The following is a 12527-nucleotide window of genomic DNA, read 5'->3' as shown; positions in this document are numbered from 1 at the left end:
CTTTTTTACTTAGCAAGGAAAAATGTCTTTGATCTTTGAGAGAAACCTTGGATTGAGAACCTGGCTCTCAGATAGAAACCAGGAGAAGTGCCACCAAGGGGCTTTCTTCTGGCCTGATGACACGGCTCTCCTCCTGCCCTTTCTTGCTGCTCTACTTCTTCCTCCTTGCATCTAATTTCACTGCTTGCATCTACTAAATTCTCTTCAAAATCACCCTGGGTCAGACACATGGAACTGGTCTTGCCAAGTTCTGTTTTAATCAGTTACTAGTAACTCAGCAGCAGCTTCTGCTCCGTGAATTCTAGGTGAGCAAAATCAGGCAGAGCTGGGCCAGCCATGCTGGATGCCCTGTCCGCCCCTCAAGCCTTCTGGATCTGGAGTTAAACGAAATACCCCTGCTTTGGTTTTTTGGGACATTTTAGAGGCAAACTCTCCCCATTCCCCCATCCCTGCCTATTTTCTTAGCTACCCAATGGGTCACCTGCACTGACACATTATTAGGGACTCTTCTTCCTTTTCCCCAGTGACATGGGGGTTCTGTCCTTGATGCTGGGCCAGAGCTGGCACCAGGCTGTCCCTTGGAATTGAGACACCGTGGAAGGTCCAGGACTACAGGGCATAAGGGCAGGTGTAGCACTCATGACGCAGAGAGCCTTGAGGAAGATAAAGGCAAACATCTGAAGGGGGCCAAGCTCTTGATGGGGGGTTCCGATGGCCCCTCTTGCTTGATGGCAGATACTTCTGCTCCCTCCAGAAGATGTTGGCTTGGGACTGAAATTGGAGGGCTGATGGACAAGGGATGTTTTTCTGATTCTGAGGGCTCTTGTTTTGTTATTTAAATACCTTTGTAAGGTGGGATGAAGGCCATGAGATTTCCCCATTCTCTGCATGGTGATATGTGCTATGCAAACAAGAATGAAGTAGAGTAAGTGAGAATAGAGAGTGACAGGGGCTGAAATTTTAGACAAAGTGGTTGGGACAGGACTCTGATGAAGTGGCATTTGAGTAGAAACCTGAAGGAAGTGTAGGAGCAAGTCGGGTAGACATCTAGTGCAAGAGCACCCAGGAAGAGAAGTGATAAGTACAAAGAACTCAAACCAGGAGCATGACCAGAGGATATGGAAAGAATAGGAAGAGGCCACCATGGCCAGAGCAGAGAGAAGGATGAGGAAAGGGGTGACCAGACCAAAGAGGCTGGGTCACCTTGTAAGGACTCAGACTTTTACTCTCAGTGAGATGGGGCCATTGGAGGAGTTAGAGAGAGATGGGGCATGATCTGAATTATATTTTTAAAGAACCAGAGTTGTTGCTGTGGGTAGTGAAAGGTGGTTGGCTTCTGGGTATGTTTTGACAGTAGAGCTAATAGGATTTACTGACAGGACGGATATGGTGGTAGGAGAAAAGGAAGAGTCAAAGACAAGGCTTCACCTGCCAGTATTCTTGCCACATCTGGAAGCATCTTTTTCTCAACCTCTGGGAGAGGCCTCCAGCACACAGGATCATTAAGGTCCCCAGAGCCCAGTATATGGAGGACTTGGCCAAAACCAATGTACCACAAGCCCGAGTATGACTGCTTTTCTCTTTAGAGAGACCCCTACAACTCTTTTTATACAACCTGCCCCAGGGTCTTACCTGATACCATCTCACCACCGTAGCCCTGCTTGACCAGGGAGAAAACCACCTTCTGCTGGTGGGCACAGTCAATGCATGCTTGTACAGCCTGCTGCAGAACTGCCGAGGGTCTTTCAGGCCCAAAGTGCTCAGGGAGCTGCTGCACCTTCCTCCTCTCCAGGTACGGCCCTGCGTCGGCTTGCTTGTTGATGTAAAGGCAGACTGTGGAAACAGAGACCACAAAGCCTCAGCATTAGATGTTGCTTTGGAAAAGACTATTTCTTGGCAAAGACTGACTCCAACATAGGGCTTTCTCTCAAGTGAGCCTCCTGGTAGCAGACAGGGGGGCCCTCTCTGATGTATGTACTTAAACCTGAGTGGTAGAACATTACAATGGGTCATGTGAACTGTGTGTGCAGACATATGTATGTGCTGGGCATGTGTACATACAAAATCTTTTTCCCCTCCTCCAAAGGAGCTACCAAGCTACACATAATGTTTACCTATTTCTTTGTTAATCTTCTGTGTATAAAAAATAAGGCTGACGCTGATCACTCTGGAGACTATACATCCAATGAAGTTCTAAAAAGAGTGCTGTCTTCTCTTGCACTCATCCAAGACAATTACAGGAAATTTAATACAAAAAAAAAAAAAACAACTCACTGCCATCAGGTCAATTCCGACTTAGTGACCCTACAGAACAGAGTTGTTGTTGTTGTTGTTGTTTGCTCTCGAGTCGGACCCGACTCACAGTGACCCCTCCTTGGGTTTCTGAGGCAGTATCACTACAGAAGTAGATTGCCCAACCTTCCTTCCGAGGAGTGGCTGGTGGGTTTGAACCGCCAGCCTTCTGGTTAGCAGCCAAGTGCCTTAGGCACTACGCTAGAGTAGACTGTCCCATAATGTTCCCAAGGCTGTAAATCTTTACAAAAGCAGACTGTCTCATCTTTCTCCTGTGGAGGAGCTGGGAGGTTCAAACAGCTGACTTTTGATTCACAGCCAAAAGCTTTAACTATTGTGCTACCAGAGCTCCTATGGGGAAATCCAGCTCAAGGAAATAGATGCTCAGCTTCCCAGTCAGGTGAACCCAATCAATGATCTCCACACTTTAAAAATAATACCCATCACTAAAAAAAATTTTTTGAGCACATGCCTCAAAATGTATTTGTTTATAAGTTATGTACATTCTTGGTTTCATTAATGCATTGTGTGCATTTAAAAACATACCCAAGAAATAGAAATTTCAAAAAGATGAAATAAAAATAGATATTAAAAGTAAGTGGCATATGTTCTAATACAGTGAAAACTGTGAGAAGCCGAGCTGCCTTGTTTTTCTGGGTCTTGCAAGTCTTCTTTGCCTTTGACAGGGTGCAGTCTTACCACTTTTCCATTGCTCATTTTAGTGGAAAATATTTGCATTTTCCTTCTATGACAGGTTTCCGCCTTATACAGGTTCCAGCTTTCACAGGTTTTCACATACTGTATATGTTAATGACTCCTCTTCTGTACCATCCTCCCACCCTACTCCAACCCCATCAGGGTAATGTGCATCTTAACTTGGAGACCACCTACACAAAGGATTGCTGAAGAGGGACTTTATGATGAGACCAATAGTGTTTTGGAAGGGTTGAAGAATAACAACAAAGGAAAAAAAAATTTTTTATTGAGCGCCTCTTATTATACTGGGCACTTTATATACTTTGTCCCTGAGTGGTGTAAACAGTTCATGTGCCTTGCTGCTAAGTGAAAGGTTAGCTATTTGAGCCCACTCAGAGATGCCTTTGAAGAAAGCCCTTGTGATCTACTTCCAAAAGATCACAGCCATTGAAAATCCTACAAAGTAAAATTCTATTCTGACGCACGTGGGGTGGCCATGAGTCAGAACAGACCCAATGACAAATGTTTTATATATTTTATTTGATTCTCAAGACAACAGCATGAGTTCAGTATTATTACTGTTGTACTAAGGAAGAAACTGAGGCTGGCTCAGAGTTGCTAAATGACAGCTCGAAGTGTGTAATAAGTGGTGGGACAGGGATTTGCAGTCTAGTCTCTCTGAGGACAAGGCCTGTGCTCTTTTTACTCTACAGGCTACCTTTGTTTCCATTCATCCCAGACAATTAAGGACATGCCACTTAATAAGGAACCTTCATGCTAGGCACTGTGCTAAGACCTACAGAGAAAATGGCAAACCAAATAGACACAGTTCCTTCCTTCACAGAGCTAATGGCCCACAGTCCTACTTGGAGAAGCACACAAACAGATGTGAGACTGCTGCTGTGGGAAATACTAGGAAGGTGTTAGAAGAGTCCACATTAGGGGAATTTGACCCTGGGAGAACATTCAATGAAGGCTTCCTGAAGAGAGAGATGCTTGAGCTGAGATGTAAGGGAGGAAGAGGGTGAAAGGAAGGGAAGATCTTCTAGATAGAGGGAAGCGAATATGACCGATCTTGCTGTTGTTAGGTGCCATGGAGTCAGTTCTAACTCATAGTGGCCCTGTGTACAAAAGAATGAAACACTGCCTGGTCCTGTGCCATCCTATCTTTGCTTTATGAGAGCTCATTGTCGCAGCCACTGTGTCAATGCATCACAAGGGTCTTTCCCTTTTTTGCTGACCCTCTACCAAGTATGATGCTCTTTCTCCAAGGAGTGGTTCTTCCTGATAAGATGTCCAAAGTATGTGAGGTGAAGTTTCACCTAAGGAAAATTCTGGCTCTACTTCTTCCAAGACAGATTTCTTCATTCTCCTGGCAGTCCATGAAATATTCACTATTGTTCACCAACATCATAATTCAAAGGCATCAATTCTTCTTGGGTCTTCATTCTTCATTGCCCAGCTTTTGCATGCATATGTGGTGATTGAAAATCCCATGATTTGGGTTAAGTGAACCTTAGTCTTCAAAGTGACGACTTTGCTTTTTAACACTCTAATGAAGTCCTTTGTAGCAGATTTTCCAGTGCAATACACTGTTTGATTTCTTGATGGCTATTTCTATGGGTGTTGATTGTGGACCCAAGTAAAATTAAATCCTTGACAAGTACAATCTTTTCTCCATTTATCATGATGTTGCTTGTTGGTCCAGTTGTGAGGATTTTTGTTTTCTTTATGTTGAGATGTAATCCATACTGAAGGCTCTAATCTTTGATCTTCATCAGTAAGTGCTTCAAGTTTTCTTTGCTTTCAGCAAGGAAGGTTGTGTCATCTGCATATTACAGACCATCAGTGGGTTTTCTTGTAATCTTAATGCTGCATTCCTCTTCATATAGTCCAGCTTCTCAGATTATTTGCTCAGCATACATATTGAACAAGGATGGTGAAAGGATACAACCCTGACACACATCTTTCCTGACTTTAAACCACACAGTATTCCCTTGTTCTCTTCAAAAGACTGCCTCTTGGTCTATGTACAGGCTCTGCATGAGCACAATTATGTGTTCTGGAATTCCCATTCTTCCTGATGTTATCCCTAATTTGTTATGATCCACACAGTCAAATGCCTTTGTATAGTCAATAAAACACAGGTAACCATCTTTCTAATATTCTTTGCTTGCAGCCAAGATCCATCTGACATCAGCAATGATATCCCTTGTTCCACATCCTTTTCTGAATCTGGCTTGAATTTCTGGCAGCTCCCTGTTGATATATAGATGCAACTGTTGATAATTTTGAATTATCTTTGGCACAATTTTACTTGTGTGTATTATTAATGAGATTGTTTCATAATCTCCACATGCTGGATCACCTTTCTTTGGAACAGACATATATATGGATCTCTTCGTCAGTCAGTCAGGTATTTGTCTTCCAAATTTTTTGGCATAGACAAGTGAGCACTTCCAGCATTGCATCCATTTGTTGAAACATCTCAGCTGGCATTCCATCAATTCCTAGAGTCTTGTTTTTCCCCAGTGTCTTCAGTGGAGCACAGACTTCTTCCTTCAATGATTCTTGATCATATACTACCTCCTGAAATGGTTGAACATTGACCAGTTCTTTTTGGTACATTGACTCAATGTATCCCTTCCAACTTCTTTCGATGCTTTCTGCATTTTTCAATATTTTGCCCACAGAATCCTTCAATATTGCAACCCAAGGCTTGAATTTTTTCTTCTGCTTTTTTCACCTTGAGAAATGCCAATCATGTTCTTCACTTTTGATTTTTTAACTCCAGGTCATTACACATTTCATTATAATACCTGTCTTCTTGAGCTATCCTTTGGTATTCATATTCCAATCACCAGTAATTATCAATGCATTTTGATTGCATATTTGATCAATTTCAGATTGCAGAAGTTGCTAAAAATCTTCAATTTCTTCATCTTTGGTATTATCAGTTCATGTGTGAATTTGAATAACAGTCATACTCATTTGTCTTCTTGTAGGTGTATTGATATTATCCTATCACTGATAGCTTTGTGCTTCAGGATAGATCTTGAAATGTTCTTTTGGATGATGACTGCTATTCCATTCCTCTTCAATTTGTCATTCCTGGCATAGGAATGTTTGTTTCATTTCAAATGGTCAATACCAGTCCATTTCAGCTCACTAGGAGTTCTGGTAGCATAGTGCTTAAGGCGTTTGACTGCTAACCAGAAGGCTGGTGGTTCAAACCTACCAGTGACACCTCAGAAGGAACGTTGGGCAATCTACTTCCCGTAGCGATACTGCCTCAGAAACCCAAGGAAGGGTCACTATGAGTCGGGTTTGACTCGACAGCAGTGAGTTTGTTTTTGTTAATGTCTAGGATATTAATCTTTATGCATTCCATTTCATTTTCATGAGTTCCAAAATGGCCAGTCCTAGCAAACAGAAGAGCAATGTGGCTGGTCATGGGGGATAGAGTGTGCAGGACATTATCACCATACTAAGAAGTTTGGTCTTTACTAAGAGCAATGGGAAGAGGTTGAAGGGATTCAAGTACAGTTGGAGTGGGGGCTATGGTTGTAGTGAAATAGGACTGTGGAAATGTGTATGTGATGGGATTTGATTTGTATCACTATCATGATGACACTCTTGGCTGAGGGATGAGATGCACACTACTTTCACTTGACCAGAGGGTGCTGGGTGGGACTAAGGGAAGTTAGGATCCTTAGGAGATCTGGAAGTTCAAATGCAGGCAATGGAAAGACTTTTTTCAAGGTGATCAGGCTTACTATTGGTACAAACAATCATCAACCACTCTTTCTTGTCCCATCCCAAAACAGCCAGGTGAGCCAAAGATTCATTGAAAACCAAGGTTCAAATAACCCAAGCTGCAAGACATTTAAACTCATGTTCTCAGATTCTTCCAGCTAACAGACACAAAATGTCCTTCATGTGGTGCTTTCTAGGGTGGCAGCTCTTTCACCTGAAGAGGTTTTGTTAGATGATGGGCTGCTTTGTTATCTGTTGGCCATTGCAGCCTTGCAGCTGACCTACCTGTGAGAGCCTGTGGGGCTGCCAAGCTGGGTATAGTGGCTGCATCCTGAGGGATGTTGCTGAGGTCAGGCTCAGGGGTACTCCGTGGAGGTGAGAGGGCTAAAGGAGTCATGAGAACCCGGGACTTCAGCTGTAAGAGAGAGCCCAGGGGTCAGTGAAAATCCGGATATGCTCTCTATACCTTTCTAGAGTCTTTCGTTGGTATCGGTTAGCTGTTGTTACTCTAACATGCTTTCATACTATTCTATTGTTCTATTGTGGGCTGAACTTCAGGTTCATGGTGGGTATGTTTGGGGTCACACTCAGAGATTAGCTTGCACCCCACCTTTGCAATGGAGTCACCCTGGAAATAAGTGTCAGTCAGTGGGTATGGAAGCATCAGAGGTGTGAATATTGAAACTCATAAGCTTTTTGAGTAGAGGATGGGCGGCAGTGCCCAGTCTGAGCTCCTCTGCTCCCCAGAACCCTGTGTACAGGGCTTTCCCTGTGCCCACCCAGAAACTGACCCTAAAATTCTCAGAGTCACTCTCTTCCCTCTCTTGACCTTTCTTCTGACAAAGTTCACTGGCTCCTGTTGGAAAAAAGAGCAGAAGCCATTTCTTCAAGAGACTAACACTTTTCAGTTTTTATTCCCTGCTGCTGAGACTGTCAGAACCAGCCTGGAACCAGTGCATTTCCTGCAAGTGAAAAGCAGTCACCTTGAAGATTGTTTTGGATTGAATTATTTTCCCCCCAAAAAATGTGTTGAATTCCTGGACCCTGTACCTATGGAAGTCTTATGGAACTCAGTTTTATTCTGTAACACATGGAGCTGCCACGAGTTAGAATCAACTCAATGATAACAGGTTTGTATTTTTTTGGTTGGTGACAGTATTTGGAAACAGGGTTTTACTTTTGCCCAAATAGTGTGGGTCCTAAACCTAATCACTTCTGAGTTATAAAGACAGCAGAATAGATACAGAGACACAAATATGGGGGAAGATCCATGTGAAGATCACCTAAAAGCCAAGGGCATCAAGGAATACCCAGGGCTGCCAACAGTGAAAATATTGACACAGCCAAGACTCTGATTTGGACTTTTAATCTCCAAAATTTTGAAAATATTAATTTCTGTTCTTTAAAGCCACTCACATGTGGCACTCATGCTATGGTTGTACTAGGTAACTAAGACAAAGGTCTCACTTAAAACCACAAATGAGGAACTGAAAGCTGCTGTTCTGAAATAAGGTGAAGGTGATAATATCAACATGTCACTCTCCTTGCACCAAGAGACAGAGATAAGCTTCTAATCTTAGCCATCCGTCAAAAATAATGAATAAGTCAGTCACTTTCCCTCTACACCATTACCGATGTCTAGACTCACTTCAAAACAATTAATTCAGAATGGGAGTAGGGCTCAGGCATCAGTAGTTTTTAGTGATTCAGATGATTAGAATACTAAGCCAAGGTTGAAAACCATTGCCCAAGACCAGGGCTTTTTTGACTTTAATTTGCAATCACCTGAGAATATCTCATTAAAATTCAGATTCCATTTCAGCAGGTCTGAGGTGGATCCTGAGAGTCTACATTTCTACTAAGGTCCCAGGTGGCATGACTCAAAATAAGAAGAAATAGCTGCAAACATTCATTAATAATCAGAACACGGAATGTATGAAGTATGAATCTAGGAAAATTGGAAGTCATCAGAAATGAAATGAAATACATAAAGATTGATATCTTAGGCATTAGTGAGCTGAAAAGGACTGGTATTGGCTATTTAAATGCAAATAGTCTTATGGTCTACTATGCCAGGAATGACAAATTGAAGAAGCACATCATCACATTCATTGTTGAAAAGAACATTTCCAAATCTATCCTGAAGTGCAATGTTGTCCATGTTAGGATAATATCCATATGCTTACAAGGAAGACTAGTAATATAACTATTATTCAAATTTATGCACCAACTACTAAAGCCAAAGATGAAGAAATTGAAGATTTTTACCAACTTCTGCAGTATGAAATTGATCAAACATGCAATCAAGGTGCATTGATAATTACTGGTGATTGGAATGCAAAAATTGGAAACAAAGAAGAGGCATTGGTAGTTGGAAAACATAGCTTTGGTGACAGAAATGATGTCAGAGATCCCATGACAGAATTTTGCAAGACCAATGAATTATTCATTGCCAATAACTTTTTCAACAATAAAAATGGTGACTACATATACATGTGGACCTCACCAGATGGAATACACAGAAGTCAAGTTGACTACATCTGTGGAAGAAACTATGGAGAAGCTCAGTATCAGTCAGAACAAGGCCAGAGACTGTCTGTGGAATAGACCAATTGTTCATATACAAGTTTAAGTCGAAGCTGAAGAAAATTAAAACAAGTCCACAAGAGCCAAAACATGACCTTGAGTATATCACACCTAATTTTAGAGACTATCTGAACAATAGATTTGATGCATTGAATAGCAATGACTGAAGACCAAATGAGTTGTGGTGTGGCATCAAGGACATCATACATGAAGAAAGCAAAAGGTCATTTAAAACATAGAAAAGAAAGAAAAGACCAAAATGGATATCAGAGGAGGGATTGAAACTTGCTCTTTAATGGAGAGTAGCTAAAGTGAGTTGAAGAAATGATGAAAAATGATGTAAAACAGCTAAACAGACAATTTCAAAGGGCAGCTCAAGAAAACAAAGCAAAGTATTATAATGAAATGTGCAAAGACTTGAAGTTAGAAAATCAAAAAGGGAGAACATGATTGGCATTTTTCAAGCTAAAAGAATGGAAGAAAAAATCAAACCTCAAATCCCAATATTGAAGGATTCTGTGGGCAAAACATTGAATGACACATGAAACATCACAGAAGATAGGACAACAGAGTCCCTGTGCCAAAAAGAATTGGCTGACATTCAACTATTTCAGGAGGTAGGATATGATTAAGAATTAATGGTACTAAACGAAGAATTCCAAGGTCCACTGAAAGCACGGGAAAAACGAGACTCTAGTAATTGATTAAATACAAACAGATGTTTCAACAAATGGATGCAATGCTGGAAGTGCTCACTCATCTATGCCAAGAAATTTGGAAGACACTTGGCCAACTGTTTTGGTTCTCTAGTTCTGCTCTAACAGAAAATATCACAAATGGGAGGCTTTGACAAACAGGGATTTATTCTCTTACAGTTTCGGAAGCTAGAAGTCCAAGTTCAAGTGCCAACTCTAGGGGCTGGATGAAGGCCCCTTGACGTTCGGCTTCAGCTTAGCATCTTGCTTCCAGCCCACTGAAGCTGGAGGCTTATCTTAACTCAGGCAGTTGCTGGCTGCTGAGGCTGACAAACCCAAAGTCAACAGATAAAATGGCACAGTCTCAAAATTATCAAACAACATGGTAAGCCACTAGTTCAAGTCCATTAACAGTCCCAAGATCAGCAGACAATGTGGCAGGCCACTGGACAAAGACTCAGCTACATGGAGGGTCCAAGTGTGCCAAAAACCTGCAGAGATCTTTTTCAAAGGTTCTTACATACTGGAAGCCGACTACATCCTTAAGGCAGCTACTCACCTGCTCTCAGTAGATTCTACCATGAAGTTGATTACCAGTCTTATCATGGGGAATAACTACATCTAGTTGCCCAGCCACTCAAAAGCAGGCCCACCCAAGTTAACACACAATGTAACTACCACACCAGCCAACTAGAAGAGATACATATTTATGCCCATTCCAAAGAAAGGTGATCCAAAAGAATGCAGAAATTATCAAACAATACCATTAATATCATATGCAAGTAATTTTGCTGAAAATAATTCAAAAATGGGTTGCAGCACTATATCAACAGGGAACTTCCAGAAATTCAAGCCAGATTCAGAAGAGGATGTAGATCAAGGGTTATCCTTGTTGATGTCGCATGGATTTTGACTGAAAACAGAGAATACCAGAAAGATGTTTGCATGTGTTTCATTGACACTATGCAAAGGCATTCAACTGTGTTGTTGTTGTTATGTGCCATCGAGTCATCTCCAACTCATAGTGATTTCATGTACAACAGAACAAAACACTGCCTGGTCCTGCCAGCCTCACAATCCCTACTAAACCTGAGCCCATCTCTGCAGTCACCGTGTCAATCCATCTTGTTGGGGGCCTCCCCAACTAAGTGTTCTGGAATTCCTATTCTTCCCAATGTTATCCATAATTTATATAATCCACACAGTTGAATGTCTTGAATGCCTATGGAAAGGCATTCAACTGTGTGGATCATATAAATTATGGATAACATTGAGGAAGAATAGGAATTCCTGAACACTTAACTGTGCTCATGCAGAACCTATACATAAACCAAGAGGCAGTCATTTGAACAGAATAAGGGAATACTGCATGGTTTAAAATCAGGAAAGATTTGCATCAGGGTTGTATCCTTTCACCATCCTTATTCAATCTGTGTGCTGAGCAAATAATCTGAGAAGCTGGACTGTAGGAAGAAGAATGTAGCATCAGGATTACAAGAAGACTCATTGACAACCTGCAATAGGCAGATGGCACAATCTTGCTTGCTGAAAGCAAAGAAGACTTGAAGTACTTACTGATGAAGATCAAAGACTAGAGCTTTCAGTATGGACTACATTTCAACATAAAATGAAAATCATCACACTGGACCAATAAGCAACATCACAATATATGGAGAAAAGATTGAAGTTGTCAAGGATTTTATTAGTTAGATCCACAATCAGTGCCCATGGAAGCAGCAGTCAAGAAATCAATGTATTGCATTGTGCAAATCTGCTGCAAAATACCTCCTTAAAGAGCAAAGCTGTCACTTTGAAGAGGGAGGTGTGCCTGACCAAGCTGTGGCATTCAATTCTTTTGGGCACATCTGGATCCTGCATTTGGTGGAGTCTTAATCTCCAGTTCCTGGACTTGAACCAATGGCCTGCCATGTTGCCTGATAATCTTGGGGTTGTTCCTGGACTTGAATCAGTGACCTGCTGTGTTGCCTACTGATTTGGGGACTGTGCCATTTTACATGCTGACCTCGGGTTCATCAGCCTCAGCAACCAGCAGCTGCCTGAGGTAGGAGATGCCTCCAGCTCCAGTGGGTCTGTAACAAGAGGCAGAGCTGAAGCCCAAGGTCAAGGGGCCTTCATCCAGCTCCTAGAGCTTGCACGCTAAATTTGTATTTCTAGCATCCTAAACTGTAAGAAAATAAATTCCTGTTTGTTAAATCTATCCACTTGTTGTATGTCTGTTATAACTGCACTAGAGAACCAAGACAGAATTTGGTGGCATCAGAAAAGTTGTGGTGTAGTGGGTAGGGTAAGAACCTAATTGGAACAAGTTTAAAAGATTTTGGGAGGCAAGATGGCAGACTAGGCAGAAGGATTGCACAGACCCTCTTCAACAAAGAAAAGGGAAACGAATTAACACAGACACAGAAGATAATCTTGGACCCCTGAGCCTTGAAGGAAAGGATGCAGATTTGGACTAAACCCCAACTAGCAGAAGAATTTGCG

The 12527-nt window shown here is 41.8% G+C and overlaps 1 protein-coding gene across 1 annotated transcript in view; it reads right to left on the bottom strand.

The window, feature by feature from the left end:
* SCML4 (Scm polycomb group protein like 4) overlaps positions 1-12527 on the bottom strand; it is a 90447-nt gene that overhangs the window by 41440 nt on the left and 36480 nt on the right. The window contains exons 2-3 of the mRNA XM_007940831.2: positions 7030-7159; positions 1633-1833 (exon numbers count right to left, since the gene is read on the bottom strand). Of these exons, the coding sequence (XP_007939022.1) occupies positions 1633-1833; positions 7030-7159 (331 nt within the window). The remainder of the gene's footprint in view (positions 1-1632; positions 1834-7029; positions 7160-12527) is intronic.

The sequence above is a fragment of the Orycteropus afer genome, unplaced genomic scaffold, assembly GCF_000298275.1.
Source record: "Orycteropus afer afer isolate SDZICR_OR568_19922 unplaced genomic scaffold, OryAfe1.0 scaffold00072, whole genome shotgun sequence".
Taxonomy (NCBI): Eukaryota; Metazoa; Chordata; class Mammalia; order Tubulidentata; family Orycteropodidae; genus Orycteropus; species Orycteropus afer.
Note: the sequence above shows the minus strand (reverse complement) of the source record. Positions and strands in the feature narration are given on the sequence as shown.